General features: G+C 36.3%; 1 protein-coding gene across 1 annotated transcript in view; it reads left to right on the top strand.

Moving 5' to 3' along the window:
• Positions 1–15,907, top strand: part of Thsd7a (thrombospondin type 1 domain containing 7A) — a 200,063-nt gene extending 184,156 nt beyond the window's left edge. Inside the window, exons 21-26 of the mRNA XM_090333170.1 lie at positions 257–430; positions 3,869–3,964; positions 6,295–6,377; positions 6,924–7,131; positions 9,307–9,394; positions 10,060–15,907. Coding sequence (XP_090189296.1) covers positions 257–430; positions 3,869–3,964; positions 6,295–6,377; positions 6,924–7,131; positions 9,307–9,394; positions 10,060–10,144 — 734 coding nt within the window. The 3' untranslated portion in view covers positions 10,145–15,907. The remainder of the gene's footprint in view (positions 1–256; positions 431–3,868; positions 3,965–6,294; positions 6,378–6,923; positions 7,132–9,306; positions 9,395–10,059) is intronic.
• Positions 15,908–18,085: the final 2,178 nt, after the last annotated feature.

Genomic DNA, 18,085 nt, shown 5'->3' with positions numbered 1-18,085 from the left:
TCCTTCAAAACATTGTTTATATTTTATAATAGTAACATGTAAACACTGAGAAAATAACAATGTCTTCAAACATGAAACTATATAAATTTACAATTACTAAGAGCTTGTCAAGCTTTATGAATATCATTAAGTTAATTATATACTGTGTATAGTTACCATATCCAAAAACCTGTCTCAGTAGTGCTAGAATTAAAATGGGAATCTGCCTCCATATTCTGCATTGTATGGATATAAATTGCCAACTTATGGCCAACAGGTGACTGTTATTTGAAGGACTGGTCTTCCTGGAGTCCATGTCAGCTGACCTGTGTGAATGGTGAGGATCTAGGCTTTGGTGGAATACAGGTCCGATCCCGAGCAGTTATTATACAAGAACTTGAAAATCAATATCTATGTCCCGAGCAGATGTTAGAAACAAAATCATGTGATGGTGAGTGCTGCAATTCATGAAATCTCTTCACTTTCATTGTGTGTTGAAGCAATAGCAAAAAAATAAAGAACTTTTGGTTAACTAAACAAATTTTCTAAGATCTCCCTTAAAGGTGATGATTTTAAATTGTAAAGATTTGGTTTCATAAATTAGATGTTAAATATTGCACAAATGCTTATCGTTTTTTTAATTTTATTGTCAGGATAATGTATAGAGGGGTTATAGTTACATTTGTCATGTAGTAGGTGCATTACTTCTCCCACATTGATAGCCCTTCCCTGTTTTTGTCCTTTTTTCCCTCCCCCACCCCCTCCCAATCACCTTGTTTTCCCCCATCCCTTTCCTATTTCAAATAAACAAATGAACATATATACAATATACCAGGTAAGAAAGTCAGATAAAGTAACAAGCGATTAACCATAAGGGCAAAAAACAGAAGAGAAATAACATGGTACATTAAGAACAATCACACAAGATAAAGCTCTTGCTTCCATATCCTGGAGTTTATTTCATTTAGTCTCTTCCTATATGACCTTATGTACATTGATTTTGAGCTATTGTAATCCTCTGCTAGGAGAGTCCTAGACATGTACTAATTATTACAAATGAGAGAAAACATGGAGCCTGTGTTTCTTTGAGTCTGCCTTACTTCACTTACTAGGATTTTTTTCAAAGTCTTTCCATTTCCTTATGAATTGAGTGATGTCATTCTTTCTGGTGGCAGCCTAGAATTCCATTGTGTATAAATACCACATCTTCTTGATTCATTCATCTAATGTGGGGCATCTGGGTTGGTTCCATATCTTAGCTATGGTAAATAATGCTGCAATGGACATCGTTGTGCTGCACAAATGCTTCTAAATTCTATGAGCTAAAGAAAGTTCAGTGCATTGTTCATGTACTAAAAGCAATAATGACCAGTCATGAATCTAATAATATTTTTCATTTATTTAAATCAAATAAAGCTGAAGAAAAATCACAAGTCCACAGTAAAATCATAGTTTGCTATTTTCTCAGAAACTTTAAACTTGATGAGAATTAACAAATTCTAGTGCAATTTGACATAGAAAATTCTGAACTATATATAACATATATACATTTATGTGTTTATATGTTTGTATTCATATGTAGAATATTAGCAATATGCAAACATTCACAAATTATAAAACACTAAAATATTAATGGAAACAATATCTAGTAGAGAGTTTGGGACTCAAAACCATTTCATTCGGGCCAAGAGTATGGCCTAATAAAGTGCTTGCCTACCATGCACGAAGTGCTGGGTTCAATTCCTCAGTACTGTTGCTACTGTGGAGCAACACAGGTATGGGGAAGGACACCTAAGGCCAGCCTGAAGTCGGAGCCTAGTGAGATGGTAATAATCCGTGACCCAGCCCTCCCCCAATTACTAGGGAAGAAACCACACTGAGCCAGGAGCTGTGTCATGAGTGGATCAACAAGATGTGGTATTTATACACAATGGAATTCTAGGCTGCTCTCAGAAAAAAACAACATCCCCCCATTTGTAAGGAAATGGAAAGACTTAAAAAAAATCATATTAAGTGAAGTAAGCCAGACTCAAAGGAACATAGGCTCAATGGTTTCTCTCATTTGTCATAATCAGTAGAAACCTTGGGCTCTCCTAGCAGAGATTTGCAATAAAGCAAAACCTAGATACATAAGGCCATATATAGTATGATGCTAAATGTAAGGACCTCCAGGATATAGAAACAAAAGCCATATAATGAGTGATTGTTGTCCTTAATGTACTATGTTATCTCTCATCTCTTTTGCTGTCCCTTGGTTATTCATATTGTCACAGTATCTCATTTTGTTATCTGATACATTGGATATATTTGTATTTGGTTATTTGAAATTGGATAGGAAAGGGGAGAAAACAAGATGAGGGGTGGGTGGAGGGAGGAAATGGGGATCAAGACATGAGAAAGGTATCAATGTTTGTAAAGTAATGCACCTTCTATCTGGTGAATATAATTTACCCTTCTGTTAATTACAATAAAAATAGATGGAAACATTACTCTGTCAGTTTTTTTATTGTCCTAAATTTACTAACCAGATAGAAGAGTACATATGTCTGGCATTGCACCATTTGTAAGGAAATGGAAAGCCTTGGAAAAAATCATATTAAATGAAGTAAGCCAAACCCAAAGGAACATAGGCTCAATGGTTTCCCTCATCTGTAATAATTCGTACACATCTGTAATATCCTCTGCTAGAACTCTCTAGCAGAGGATAAAAATAGCTCAAAACCTAGATACATAAGGCCATATAGGATGAGGCCAAATTAATGGATTTTCAGGACATAGAAACAAGAGCTTAATTATGTGACTGTTATTCTTTATGTATTATGTTTTTCTCTCTTCTCTTGTGCTGCCCTTTGATTAATCTCATATTGTTACAGTATCCCACTTTGTTACTTGGTATATTATATAGATATTTACTTGTTTATTTGAAATAGGAGGGGAAAAATGAGGGGAAAGGTGGGGGGAAGGGAAATGGGGACAAAAACACAAGAAGGGATATCAATGTGTGAGAAGTAATGCACCTTCTATCTGGTGAATATAACTGTAACCCCTCTATACATTGAAATAAAATTATATATATATATATATATATATGTAGGGAGAGAGAGAGAGAGAGAGAGAGAGAGAGAGAGAGAGAGAGAGAGAGAGAGAGAGAGAGAGAGAGAGAGAGAGAACAGTACATATGTCTGGGACCAAGCAGGTAAAAAGTAGAGCAACTCATGTAGGTAAAAGTTAAGTAATTCCAAGAGAACTATTTGTCCCATGAAACCATGAAATAAACTTAGAGATCAACAATTGCAAAAGAAATCCCTTCTAAAAACTGTACATTATTACATACCAAACACAATATGAAATGTGGAAAAAAATATTGAGGAGACTTTCAAGCCTCACATAATTATATGTATGTGGTTAACTGAAAAATGAATTAATGAGACATGAAGAGAGATAACATTGGGAAGAAATCTAATCATGCAAATATTTAAATTTTATGCTTTATTGTTAAACAAGCACGTGGAAACTAAGGCAAATGTGGCTGAATGGTAATTTTTGTTAGGATTTCATTATGGGTCATTTCAAATATTTTAGTTAACTTTACAGGCCTGTTTGGATGTTTCATATTCCATCATACTTTCAATGCAGACCATGAAATTACATTACTAACGCAAGATGGCCATGGGAAGTATGAAGAAAACATAAAGACTTACTTGGGATTCAGGCCTACAGTTGTAATTTTGTAATATTTGCATAGCAACCTCTGTACAATAACTTGACATTGGCACCATTAGCAAGGCACTTCTTATCATTAATATCTGAAAAGTATTTTATGAATCCTCTATCCCCTGGTTTTCCTGACAACAGGATATTTCTGTTCATGTTCATCCTGTCTCTGCAGATGGACAATGTTATGAGTATAAGTGGATGGCCAGTGCTTGGAAGGGCTCGTCTCGAACTGTGTGGTGTCAGAGGTCAGATGGCATGAACGTTACAGGTAAGCTTACAATGTCTTATGGTTCTTCAAGTATATTTTGATAACACACAAATAGTTGTTAAATAAAATAACAAAGTTTAAAAAAAACTTCAGACTATGAACCCTAATCTATCTACATGTCCAGTGACCAAGAACAAATCAGAATGTTTCAAATTCTCCTCCACCTAAATCCCTTTAGGTAACAGTGTTACTTCCTTAAAAGTCTAGTAAATTATAATAAATAACTTTAAGACTATTTTTCCTAGAAACTTTATATGAGTAACTACCACATACTAAGGAAAAACATCACTTAGTTCTTTTTACTGTTTCTGCTTGTGTACCTTGAAAGTAACATATATATATATATATATATAGAGAGAGAGAGAGAGAGAGAGACAGAGAGAGACAGAGAGAGACAGAGACAGAGAGAGACAGAGAGAGACCAAAAATACTACCAAGCCAATTATATAAACCCAAATCACTTGCTTTGAATTAAAAATCTATAGCTGAGGACATTTTATTGATTAACAGAGAAAATTTATTGGTAATTCCCAAACCCAGAACATATGGGGAACCTCATTTTTACTATCTCCACCCCAAATGATCATACCTCCAAAGAAGAAACCCAGAATTGTTTGTTTTCCTTTTTTGTTGCTTTGGTTTTTTTCCATATATTTTTATTGTAATTAACAGAAGGGTTACATTATATTCAGCAGATAGAAGGTGCATTACTTCACAAACATTGATACCCTTTCTCATGTCTTGTTCCCCATTTCTCTCCCCCACTCCCACCCCTCATCTCGTTTTCCCCCCTTCCCTATCCTATTTCAAATAACCAAATAAGCATATATACAATATATCAGATAACAAGGTGAAATATTGTAACAATATGAGATAACCAAGGTACAGCAAAAGAGATGAGAGATAACATAGTACACTAAGGACAAGAATCACTCATTACATGGCTTTAGTTTCTATATCCTTGAGGTCCTTTCATTTTGTTGGTTTGTTTTTTGTGGGTCATGGGGCTTGAACTCTGGGCCTGGGTACTGTCTCTGAGCTCTTCAGCTCAAGGCTACCACCCTACCCTTGGAAACACAGCCCCACTTCACATTTTCTAGTGATTTATTGCAGGTAAGAGTCTCGTTTTCTTTAGTGACTGGGCTGGCTTTGAAGCCCAGTCCTCAGATCTAAGCCTCCTGAGTAGCTACACTCCCCATACCTGGCTCAGAAGAGTTTTTAAGTTGAATTTTGTACTAAATATGCCTCTGAAGAAATATCTAATTTTCCATTAGAAAATGTTTCTTTCATGTGATCCCAAATAATTTTGAGGAATCCCAAGAACTCTTACAGGAGAAAGGAACTTACATGAAAAACAGGTAGCAAATTTCTCCCTCTCCTCTACTTGCTTTTGATAATCCAATCTACAGGATTTTCCATCACACAGGGACAGCAGCAGAACTGACAGTCTGCTGCTCAGGCTCTCTGCTGTTGTCTACTCTCCTGCAGGCAGAAAATGTAGTATGAATTTGAATTCTGTGAGTGATGGCCATTTTCTACATTTAACTTTAATATATTCAGTAAGATAATAGGAACAGGGATCAATAACTTTTGAGAAAAAGCATCCTTTTTCTATATTGAATTTTTTCATATATTTTTGTTGTAATTAATAGAAGGGTTACATGATATTTGCCAGATATCTATATTGAATTTTAAATTACCCAAATTTGTTGAAACCTAATTACTTATTTCCTTTCTGTGAAAGTGAGAACAGGATGTCAACTTGTATTCTTGTGAAGATACAACTTCTCACCTGAGAAAACTGTACCAACAAAGTCTTTGTCACAGCATCTCCCAGTAGGCATACATAGATCAAAGAAAAGTCAACTACCAGGAAACACTGCTTATTCAACACAGTAAAAACTTTCCCAAACCCATTTTAAGAGGTCTGGGGTGAAGAGACCCCTGGACAGGGAAGACTAGACTCACTGAGTGTTGCTTCTGTGCTACTCAGGGATTGGAAATGAATGTGCCTTCTATTCTGAGAATCACAGATTGTTCAGTGAATGTCAATCTGACCTTAGCTTAAAGAACTGATGGAAATACACAACTACTAGTTCTAAAATGGCAGCTATACAATTATCCTTTTGATCTACTAAGTGCCAGGCACTGTGCTGCTTTCTGGATAAAAAGGACTTCAAGAAGCTTCAGAGTGGCAAAGGTCAATCGAATAATTCACATTACAGAAAAGCTCTCCAGATGAGTGGATCAAGATTCAAAAGCAAGTCTACAACAACAGAATATTTGTTATCATAATGAAATGTGTCAAAATATGATTTTCTGTTCCATAGGGGGCTGCTTGGTAGTGAGCCAGCCTGAAGCTGACCGATCTTGTAACCCACCCTGTAGTCAAGCCCACTCATACTGCAGCGAGGTATGTGGACACGCTACCTGCATGATTTGTCACGTACTGTCTCCAACAAAAGAGAAAGCATATCTCAAGAGTACACAGATGTCATATTTATGCCAATCTCTTTTTTTTCCAATACTGGGGCTTGAACTCAAGGCCTAGGTGCTTCCCTGAGCGCCTTTTGCTCAAGGCTTGTGCTCTACCACTTGGGCCACAGCTCCACCTCCAGCTTTTTCTGTGTGGTTATTGGAGATAAGAGTCTCATGGACTTTTCTACATGGGATGGCTTCAAGCCACACTCCTCAAAACTCAGTCTCCTGAGTAGCTAGGATTACAGACGTGAGCGACCAGTACCCAACTTATGCCTGTTATTTAAACAGTGTGCTTAACACTTGCTTTTAGAATCACCTTGTGGCTAATACAAAAAATAAATAAATAAAAGGATTTTCTTAATCTAATTAAGATGGTCATTGCAGGTAATGGATTTCACCAAGAAATAAGAAATCTCAGTTTTCTATTTTATCAGTATGGTTGGCTAGCTGACACTGTCTTCTTGTTGTTCTCCCACAGACAAAGACATGCCTCTGTGAAGATGGGTACACTGAAGTCATGTCTTCCAATAGCACCCTTGAGCAGTGCACACTTATCCCAGTGGTTGTGATACCCACCATGGGGGATAAACGAGGAGATGTGAAAACCAGCCGGGCAGTCCATCCCACACGGCCCTCCAGCAATGCAGGCCGGGGAAGGACCTGGTTTCTACAGCCATTTGGGCCAGGTGAAGTGACCAAAGAGAGTTGACACAGAATTCTTAGCTTTGGGCCATTACCAAAGAATTATTTTAAATAAACCATCATTGTCACATGAACTATTATTTATCATTTCATTTATATTCACCTACTCTGTTATAGCCATTTGGTTGTTTTTTGTTTGTTTTGTTTTGTTTTTTGTTTGGGGGGATTTTTTGTTTGTCTAGTTTTGTTTTGTTTTGCTGTTTTTGTTACTGCTACATTTAAAAGCACTTAGGCCCAAGACATTTCAATTTTTAACTTCATATTAAATTTGAACAATGCAACAATGAAAGCATGAATTAGGAAGAAAATGCGAGTTTATTTACAACTGGAAAAAAAACTGAACCTTAAGTGAAAGAATCAGAGATGGAATCCTATGGCAGACAACATTTGATGAATAGACTGACTTTAATGTTAAATGTTGTCATGTTCAGTTGTGCCCTGGTGCCTCACACTTGTGATCCTAGCTACTCAAATGGCTGAAATCTCAAGATTGCAGTTTGAAGAGACTCATTTTTAATTAATAACCAAAGTCTATAAGTAGAGCTGTGGCTCAACTGATATAGGACCAGGCTTGAACAAGATAGCTAAGGGATTGTTCCTATGACTTGAGTTCAAAGCCAAGTACTAGCACAAATATATATATTTATATATATTATATAGGTGTATATACATACACCTATATAATATAAACATATATTATATAGGTGTATAATATATACATATATAAGTTGACATGCTCAGCTAGGCCCTAGTAGCTTATGTCTGTAATTCTAATGATTCAGTAGCCTAAAACCTGAAGTTTTGAAGTTCAAAGACAGTCTGGACAGGAAAGTCTTCAATACTACATCTCCAGACACCAGCAAAATGCCAGACTGGAAGCATGACACAAGTGCTAGAGCAGTAGCCATGAGCAAGCAAGCAAGCTAAGCACATTGGCATATGCCTGTCATGCAATCTACATGGGAAGAATAAATAAGAGGATTGTGGTACAGACCAGCTTAGGTGAAAAGCAGCACTCTATTTTAAGAATAATGAAAGCAAAAGGCATTGGCAGCATGGCTTAGGTGGCAGAACATCTGTCCAGCAAACTCAAGACCCTGAGTTCACACACCAGTATGACAGAGAGAAAATAAGACTGAAGAACTTAAATACAAAAGTACTTGTCATTTATGATCTGTATAATAGGAATGCTAGAAAAAAAGAGGGTTTTTTTTTCTTTTTTTTTTTTGCTTACTTCTCGGTAGTACTGGTGTTTGAAGTCAGAATCTAATACTTATTCTGAAGCTACTCTACCATTGAGTCATGCTCCTACCAAAAGAAATGAAGTTACTTAGCCGTTGATAAGATTTGATGAGATTTTTTCCAAATAATATTACTACCAAATCAATCATTATGCATACTGTAAGTGTAAAATAAATAAAAGATAAATAATTGAAAAATAAATTAATATACTCATTTTCATTTACAAATTAATATATTCACCTTTCATCTGTAATAAAAATGTTCCATAGGTCAGGAGTTTGAGGATCCAGGTTTGATTCCTCGGTACCACATACATAGAAAAAGACAGAAGTGGTGCTGTGGCTCAAGTGGTAGAGCTCTATCCTTGAGAAAGCCCAAGGACAGTGCCCAGGCCCTGAGTTTAACCCCAGACTGGCAAAAAAAAAAAGCGTTCTAATATCTGTCTGTCTCAACTCTAGGTTGTAAGACTCTTTAAATCACATTATTTTTCATCTTTTCATATTAATTGTCCTTCTTGAAATGTCCTAAGAATATTTTTCTTATTTTAATATCTTATCATAGAGGTGATGTAAAGAAGGGTTGTATAAGTCAGATATTGAGTACACTTCTTTTTGAACAATGCCCCCTAAAAATATTTCTATACAGCATTACTCCTCTGTTAAATTTGGAGTAAAACTCAGGCAAGCAAGCAGTTTAGACATATAAGCTCAGCAATTATACAGAAGCATTATTGGAGATTTTTCAATTTAATCTGTGCTGTCAATTAACCTTAATGGAGTAGAGTCTAGCTTTATATGAATCATTAACTATCTAAAAAATTCAGTTTTGCAAATAATTGGTAATCTGTGAGTGGACATTGTTCAGAGTTAAATACTATTCTATATATTACAGACTAACCTAAGTATCTATTCTCTTAGATGGAAGACTAAAGACCTGGGTTTATGGTGTAGCTGCTGGGGCATTTGTGTTGCTCATCTTTGTTGTCTCCATGATTTATCTAGCTTGGTGAGTGCTTCAATATTTCCAAGTCTAAGAGGATGTAATGTGTCATTATTTCAAAGAAAATACTTTTAATTATCTGTAACACAGGAATAAGAAATTAATGTATCAAAGAATTGAAGTACTAAATATTAAAGAACTTACATATTCCCAAATCACTAATTCTGAGCCATTTCACTTCTGGTAATGAAAGAACCAGAATTCATCCACATCACATTTTCAAGTTGGCTTGCAAGAATCACAGAAACCACTGCTTTGTACGCATTGTGGTGAATTATACATTTGATACTGAATTTCTACTAGAGGAAGATATCATGGTAATATCTAATATTATTCAACCATATTTTAAAATATGTATTCTTTTACGAATTTTTATAATGGTTTCTGGACAAATACAGATATTATACAATAATATCAGTTGCATTGTGAGCACTGAAGAATTTCCACCTGGATAAATTTTCTTAGGAAATACTGAACTACTTGAGGTTCATTTAATTCTTTTCAGAAGATAAAGCTCTGAAATTTAACCAGAAAAATTAAGATCTTAGGTCGAACTCAGGCAATAGAAATAGGAAATTTAAGTCCATCAATTTTTTTTGCTTTGCAAACATTTTTAAGCAATACAATTAAAGGTTGATTTTTTTCCCTTCAATCTCCTAAATTTCTTGCAGCAAAAAGCCAAAGAAACCCCAAAGACGACAAAACAACCGACTGAAACCATTAACCTTAGCTTATGATGGAGATGCAGACATGTAACATGTAATTTTTCCTGGTAACAACTAATTTTGGCTTTCTGACTTTGAAGTACCTATTGAGAGGCCACATTGGCACCATCCAACTGTGCAAATTATCATTCATTTTAACTTTGTTAGAAGAGTATCCTAAGGAATGAACACCCTCCTGCCACTGGGAATAGTCAAGCAGGTACCACTCGCATACAGACCATCGGTCCCGTCACTTCTAGGATCCCTAGTTCAATACACAGGTGGCATCTTGAAAATTTTGTGTCACATTTTCTGCCATCTGCCAATTGAAGAGTTTATGTTCATCTCTGAAAAATACTGGTGAAATTGGCCAGCGAGACTGTTTGCAGTACTAACACACAGAACTTTCTAGCACAGAGAGTTTATACTGTGTGCTCTACAGTACTATAGTCAAGCATAACAACATGCATATTCAATTGAATGCTACACCTAATAATAGCATATTATGTACTTATCATAAGCAGTCTTTCCAGGAAAGCAGGAGAACTTCCAACATGAGCAGAAAAACCACTAAATAAATTCAGCATCTTTGTGCTTGATGGTAAGCTTGAACTGTATTTCAGAGACAAGGACTCTTTTATGAGACTCCATTCTTGTCTCAGTTCAATGTACAAAGCTAGATATGGTACTAATATTTGAGAAGCAGAAGAGTCCTCAAGTTCAGTATTTTATAGTGGTTTATTGTCTGGAAAACTAATTGTGTTGATACATTTCTGCTTCCCCTAATTCTCGAACTGGTTGCCTGCAATCATTTTTGCTGTATCAAAGGCACAATTTGTTTGCACTATATTAGTGCAGTATGATAGGCACCTAACCAGTGTTGACCATAAAAACTGCCTCTTTCCATACGGGATGAACATCCATGCCAGGTGTTCCAAGGAGATATTTGTTAAGTTCCTGCATCTTTTGGATGGCAACAGAATGGAGATTGCCATGACATTGCTGTATACACACTTCTTCGCCACTACAGCCATTGGGAAATCAAGACCTGGCGGGGATTTATGTGTTGAGTCCCCAAACCATTGAACCCTCCAACAGACGGATCCTGATAGTTGCTTTGTAATTGTTGCTGGAAGCTTGTTTATGACTAGATTTTATATTTATGTTTGTTAAAAAAGAAAGAAAGAAAAGATAAGAAAAAAAGGATCTGGCTGTCTTTTCACTTTCAAGCAGATGGAGAAAATAAGGCATCGCTGATTTTTGTAACAGAAAGAAATCAAAATTGAGTTGACTTTTCTCTCTCCCTGATTTGTGGATTGAAAGTATGTCTTATGGGCCATATTTCAAAATCCCATAGTCTTTTGTCTTTCTCACTGGGAAACTTTGAAGCAATGTTTTTGATATATGATTTTAAAATCAAAATTTTATAAAAAGAAAAGAATGAATCCCTAGCCCAGATCTTCAGTAAATTTCTCAACCAAGGGCAATAAACTTTCTCTGTGAAAGGTTAGTAGTATAGTAAATATTTTTAGTGTCTATTGTCATTTCTCAGCTTGGCTACAGATGAGCAGTGATTGATGTGTGACTCACACTTTGCAAATGAATGAACATGGCTGTGTGTCGGTAACTGTAACATCCAGCCAGCCTCACTTGCACATCCTAATCACTGACCCCACCCTAAGTGTGTTTCAGTGTTTACTATTGTATGAGATCCAGTTTTCCTTCATCTACGCTCTAGCTGTCACCAAGATTTAATTTCAAAAGTGAACATTCAGGGTCACTAGATTTATTATTGCATTGGAAGCAACTCTATTTTTCACTGATGTAGCCCTGCCAATGTCACCATGGAATAATATTTAATTTAGCAGACTTCTTTATAAAAAAAAAGAAAGAAAGTTCAAAAGATACCATGAAAGAGCAATAGCATTTTTCAGTGACCTTTGGGTGGTCTTTTAAAACGAATAAAAGAGTTATTTTTCTCTTGAACATGGATAGGTATGGTCCTGTAAAAGCAATTTGAAAGAATATATATATATATATATATATATATATATATATAGAGAGAGAGAGAGAGAGAGAGAGAGAGAGAGAGAGAGAGAGAGAGAGAGAAACCTTCTTGGAATATACAGTGGGTTTTGAGCGCCCCCTGCTGTCCATTATAGTATATGGACAATTACAACTGATAAGAAATCAGGCCATGGGTCCCCCAAAGGAAAGTATTTCTTATTTCCATAAAAACTAAATGGGTAAAAATTTATTCTTCATCCAATATTGATTGCATTAGACAATGTAAATCATTTTAAAGAGAACCCATAACCAACAGGATAACACTTTTACTTTTTGCCAAACATTTAATCAATAAAAAAAAGTACAAATCCATCCAATGTATTTGACTAAAGATGAAAAGAAAAAAGTATGGTTACTCTGAAACTGTGATTTTTCAAAACACATACCAAGATCTCTTTGAATGACGTAAACTCTCTTTGTGTGAAATGGAAGTTGTTACTTGTAATATGTTTATAGTGTCTAACAATTTTGAAATGTGGAATACTCTTTTGACTACAGCTAAAATTAAAAATCTAGGTGTAAATGGCTCATGCCTGTAATCCTACCCACTCAGGAGGCTAAGATTTAAGGATCATGATTCAAAGCTTGCCCTGAGGGTAAAAACTGTGAGACTATCTCCAATTAAACACCAGGAAAAACAAGCAACCACACAAACAAAAACCTTCTAAAACTGTTGCTGTGACTCAAGAGTGCTAGCCTTGAGTATAAGAGCTCAAGCACAGCACCCAGGCCCTGCATTCAAGACCTGGTATCAGCATAAAAAAATAATTACCATGAATTTAGTAAAAATCAGTATTATCTGATCTGTGTTATAAAAATTAGATGAAAGAAGAGGTCACACATAACTATAAAAGGTTATGAAAATAACATGCTCTTATTCATAAAATATAAATTAAGAAATCAATTACATATTAGCACACTAACATCAGTACTGTAAGTTACATTCAATTAATATTCAGTGTCCCCTTATTAGAAAAAAAAGAAAGAATGCAATGTAGCTATTTGCCTAGTTTGAACACATGCCAGGTTATTTATTCATGTTTATAACATGAAAATGGGCTTTTGTGATTTACATTTTTTATTTTATTGTCAGGATAATGTATGGAGGGGTTACAGTTACATTCATCAGGTAGTAGATGCATTACTTCTCACACACTGATACCCCTTCTCATGTTTTTGTCCCCATTTCCCTCTTCCAACACCCTCCGAATCATCTTGTTTACCCCCTCTTCCCTTCTCTATATAAAATGAGCAAATAAACATATATACAGTATAACAGGTAACAAAGTCATAAACAGTGACAACATGAGATTAACCATAATGACAAAAAAGAGAAGAGAAATAACATAGTATATAAAGAATAATAATTACACAAGATAAGCTGCTTCTAAAATGGGCATGTTTTTTGTCCCTAGTATGAGTTTACAATGAATTCAGTACTAACATTTTATCAAAACCTTATTCTTCCTGATTAGTCTAAAAAGTCAGGATGGGAATATTGTAGCAACTTATCTGACACTTTTCCCTTATCAAATTGTGAGCTCAAAATTACTTCAAAATACTATTCAAATAATGTAAAGAAAAAAAAGTGTTGAGAGTCATATAACAATATGACTGTGTTGGACTATTTCATCAGAAATGCTAGAGAGACAGTACAGTGAAGGGGCTGGTTTGTTTATCCTTCAGCACCTAATCCAAATCACTAACTATAATCTTCCTTCATTCAAAGGCTTTTTGAGGACATTACAGTACAGCTTAAGCTAATTGAAACGGAGTGCATAAAAGCATGCCTCTACTTACAAAGCACAAATGACTAGTTGCAAATAAGACAGATATTTATTGTTATCCCAGATGATAGTCTGCAAGGCAGCATGAAAATTATCAGTGACATTTATACATATAGGAAACTGTGGCATTCAAATGAAAAATAGTGAAGGATGCTAGCACTTGAATGTATCGCTCTAGAATTGTTTACCCATGTGGCCAATACCTTGCTATGTGTAAAATAAGTTTTAGGATGCACTCTGAGGAGTTCTCTGCCACCGTTTCACTCTCAGATAGGCACCAATCGTCACTGTGAGTAAGCATTATCCTAAGTTCCTGGATCTTTCGAGATGAAACTAGTAGCACAACTCACACATGCATTACCTTTGGCTTTTTGTATCTCTTTGCCTTTATGATAATTTTATCTGCCAACCAGGCAAAGTTTCCCTCACTAAAGTGTCTTACCAATAGCTAATCTCTACTCTCCTCAGAGCCACTTTATAGACAACATTCCCTAGGTTTTAATAAGAGGAAAAATGAAGAATGTCTATATTCCCTTCCTATTGAAACCTGTGTCTATTAGAATGTGAACATTACTTAAATAGACTACACAAGTCTACGCAATGAACAATGTAGGGTTCATGGCAAACAAACACACAAGAAAAGCATGCTTTTCTATAAAAGTGTCAGTTCCTACACCTGTTCCAATATAGTCGGTTTCCTTTTATTCCTTCTACTTTCTTCCTGTTATTATTCATTTTCCACACTAGACAGTGGGGAGAATGTCTGCAGTTTTCAATACTGTATGAAAGGAAGAGACTATTCTTAGGGGGATGGGAGGGCCTAAAAGTTGCAATTATCTTGCTTTCCAAATGACCTAGGATGTCTCTATTTGTAAAAATGTAATCAAGCTCAAATGCATTTCACGTTCTGTTTCCCCTCTGAGACTGAGGAGGCCAGAAAGCCAGCAGCCTATGAACAAATCTCTGATGAATCTTGAAGATAGCCAGCTTGCTGACTCTAGCTTAGTTGTGAGTCCTACATCAGTTGGGCCTGTTGATCATGAGTCGTGCAGGATTACCTGAGTTGGTTCTGGCTGCACATCAAGCAGTTAGGCTTCTGAAACTGAAAAGTGGGTCTAGAAAAAAGTGGATATTCTATTATTAAAAAAGAAAAGATGATGTGTAGGGTGATACAATGATTCTGTACCTAGCAAGGATCCTGAAATATGGTTATGTCTGAAATAGTAAGTAGATAAAACACATGTTAAGTGAAAAAAGTTGATTTTGCAGGAATTTTGTTTTGTTTTTATTTTGTTTGTGCTTCTTGCCACACCAGACCATTAAACAGGCGGTACATTAAGAATTTTAGTTCATAGGATAAAGAAATCTCTATTCTACTTAAAATGCAATTGGGTGTCATCTTTATTATTAATGTGTAGCTTTTATTAACTATTGCTAGGTTATTTAATTTCAAGCCACAATAAAATTTTCCCAGCTGTTTTTCAGGAATCTGTTTATCTTTAGAAAGTAAACATTTAAATTTCATTTATGGTACTATTTTCTTTTTTGCCCATTTCTATCACAAGATTTGATGAAATCATTGTGTATCAAAATACTTTATTAAAGTTCATATTTGTCTTCTTATAAATTATGACCTCCTGAATGTTTTTAATTTAATTGTGTATTTATTTTATTTAAACAAGGAGGCAGCTGTCTAGGAATTTCTGTTAATATTACTTTGTACATTGTATAATGTAATTTATTTTAAATTATATACATTTCTTTTTTATACATTTCTTTTTTAATGTACAAAAATGTCTGTGTACAGTTAAGTCCAGGTTTGCAAATAATGTCACTAATCTTTATTCAGTAAATACAGATGGCATGTGAAGATGTAATATGCTTTTTTACATTTTCATATGGGCTATTTGTAAATAACTATATTGCTACCCACATAAACTTGAAAGTCATTTTCATTCTAATCACCTGTGTCTGTGTTTTAATGTGCACCCTTCACTTCCTAAGTGTTGATTCAAGGTTACTGCTGTTGTTCATAACCCCAGTTTAGAATATTTGAGAAACTGAAGTTTTACTTTAAAAGTGCTCTGAGACCACAAGATCACTGATCACACGCAAAGGCACTCTTGGTTTCTCAGAACCAGGCAGAAGATGGCCACATCTTTCAAACAAAGCACAACACTTCTTACTTCTCCACTCCTGTTTATCCACAGAAACCCACATCCAAACGTCAAGATGGAAGTTCACACATTAACAAAAATCAGAGAACTCTAGAAACAAAAGGAGAGAACTCTAGAAAGTTTATAAAAGAACCAGTGAAATTGGCCTGTGGGTCAGTCTCAAAGGCTTTCTGGCTACAAGCTGTCTATCAGCCATCACTGAACTGACAGCCGTCTAGTCAGAGGTCTCTACCCGCTGAAGCCAGAACCTACCCACTGGCCAGGTACTCCAGAACACACTAGTTTCCAACCCCTTGACTGCAGCTCAGTTTCAAGACCTGCTTCTGTCAGCCTTTGCAGTCAACTAAAGTAATCTGATGATCTGAGTACCTCAGTCTCAAACCTCAAGTGAGATGCCCTCCCACAAGATGGCATCTCCTTGCTGCTCTCAAAGATGTGAGGACCCAATTGATATTGACCTGATGGTGAAGTCAATATTCCTCCAAGTCCCCTCGCAAGAGTCTGCTGGTTTGTTGCAGAGGTTGCCTGACTTACCCTATGGTGGAACTGTTGGCTCTTTCCCTACCTCTCCTGGCCCAGGGGAGATTGGGGCTGGAACTATAAATGGGCTGCTAGTATTCTCTATCACCTTTCTGTTTCGCCACATTTTTCAGCTGCTGTGTTCCTCTCTTGTGGTTCTCCATGCTTTCTTCAGTTTTGCTCTTCTGAGTACAGTCTCCTCTTTTTTTACTTGCATGGTTTTTCCTCACAGAGCCCAAGCTGCTTCTCAGCCACCTTCCCTAGTCTTTCTTTGTTCCTTTTTTTCTTGTTGGTCGTAGAGCCTGAACTCTGAGCCTGGGCGCTGTCCCTGAGCCCTTCAGCTCAAGGCTACCACCCTACCCCTTGAGCCAAGCCCCACTTCCCATTTTCTAGTGGTTAATTGGAGATAAGAGTTTCACAGACTTTAGTGCGCAGGCTGGCTTTGAACCGTGATCCTCAGATCTCAGCTTCCTGAGTAGCTAGAATCACAGGTGTGAGCCACCACACTGGGCTTTCTTTCTTCCTTTCTTCCTTCCACCTTTTCTTCTTTCTCTCTTTGCTTTATTCTTTCTTTCACTCTTTTTTTTTCTTTTTTTGATGCTGGTCCTGGGGCTTGAACTCAAGGCCTGAATGCTGTCCCCGAGCTTCTGTGATCAAAGCCTGTGGTCTACCACTTCAGCCAGAGCTCTGCTACTGGCAAGAAAAAAAAAAACTGAAATAGGAGACCTATGAAATTTCCTGCTTAGGCTGACTTCAAACCTTCGAACTGTGAACCTCAGATCTTCCTGAATAATAATCACAGAAATGAGTCACCAGTGCCCAGCTTTTATTTTCTTTATAGCAACTTTATTTCTGTCACTGTGGTTCAGAGGTTGTCGCCACCCTTCTCCCCATGCACAATAAAGGCTTCATCTTCATCAGCTTTGTACATTGCTTAAAATGGTGTGCAGGAAGAATTGGAGCAATCAAGTAAAAATTCTAAAATAAAGCCTGGCGTGGTGACACACTCCTGTAAGCCTAGCTATTCAGGAGGCTAAGATCTGAGGACTGAGCCATCCAGGGCACAAAAGGACCTAAGACTCTTATTTCCAAATAACCTATTGAAAATGGGAAGTGGGGCTTGGCTCAAGGGTAGGGTGGTAGCCTTGAGCTGAAGAGCTCAGGGACAGCGCCCAGTCCAAGTTCAAGCTCCATGGACCACACACCCCCAAAAAACCCACAAAAATCTAAATTAAGTGAACTAAAAATTTAGAGAATCAAAATATTTTCAGATACAGGGTAAATAGCAATCAATAACACAGATGGCACTACAGTGGTTAATGAAGCAACCAACCAATGTTTTCCAAACTTCAAAGTTGTCAATTCTCTGCTGCTGTGAATAATTTTATTTTCATTTCACCTGCCAGAAGTATATTAACACAAATGCCTCATATGATAGTATCA

This window comes from Megascapheus bottae, chromosome 5 (assembly GCF_031878675.1).
Source record: "Megascapheus bottae isolate mThoBot1 chromosome 5, mThoBot2.hap1, whole genome shotgun sequence".
NCBI lineage: Eukaryota > Metazoa > Chordata > Mammalia > Rodentia > Geomyidae > Megascapheus > Megascapheus bottae.
Note: the sequence above shows the minus strand (reverse complement) of the source record. Positions and strands in the feature narration are given on the sequence as shown.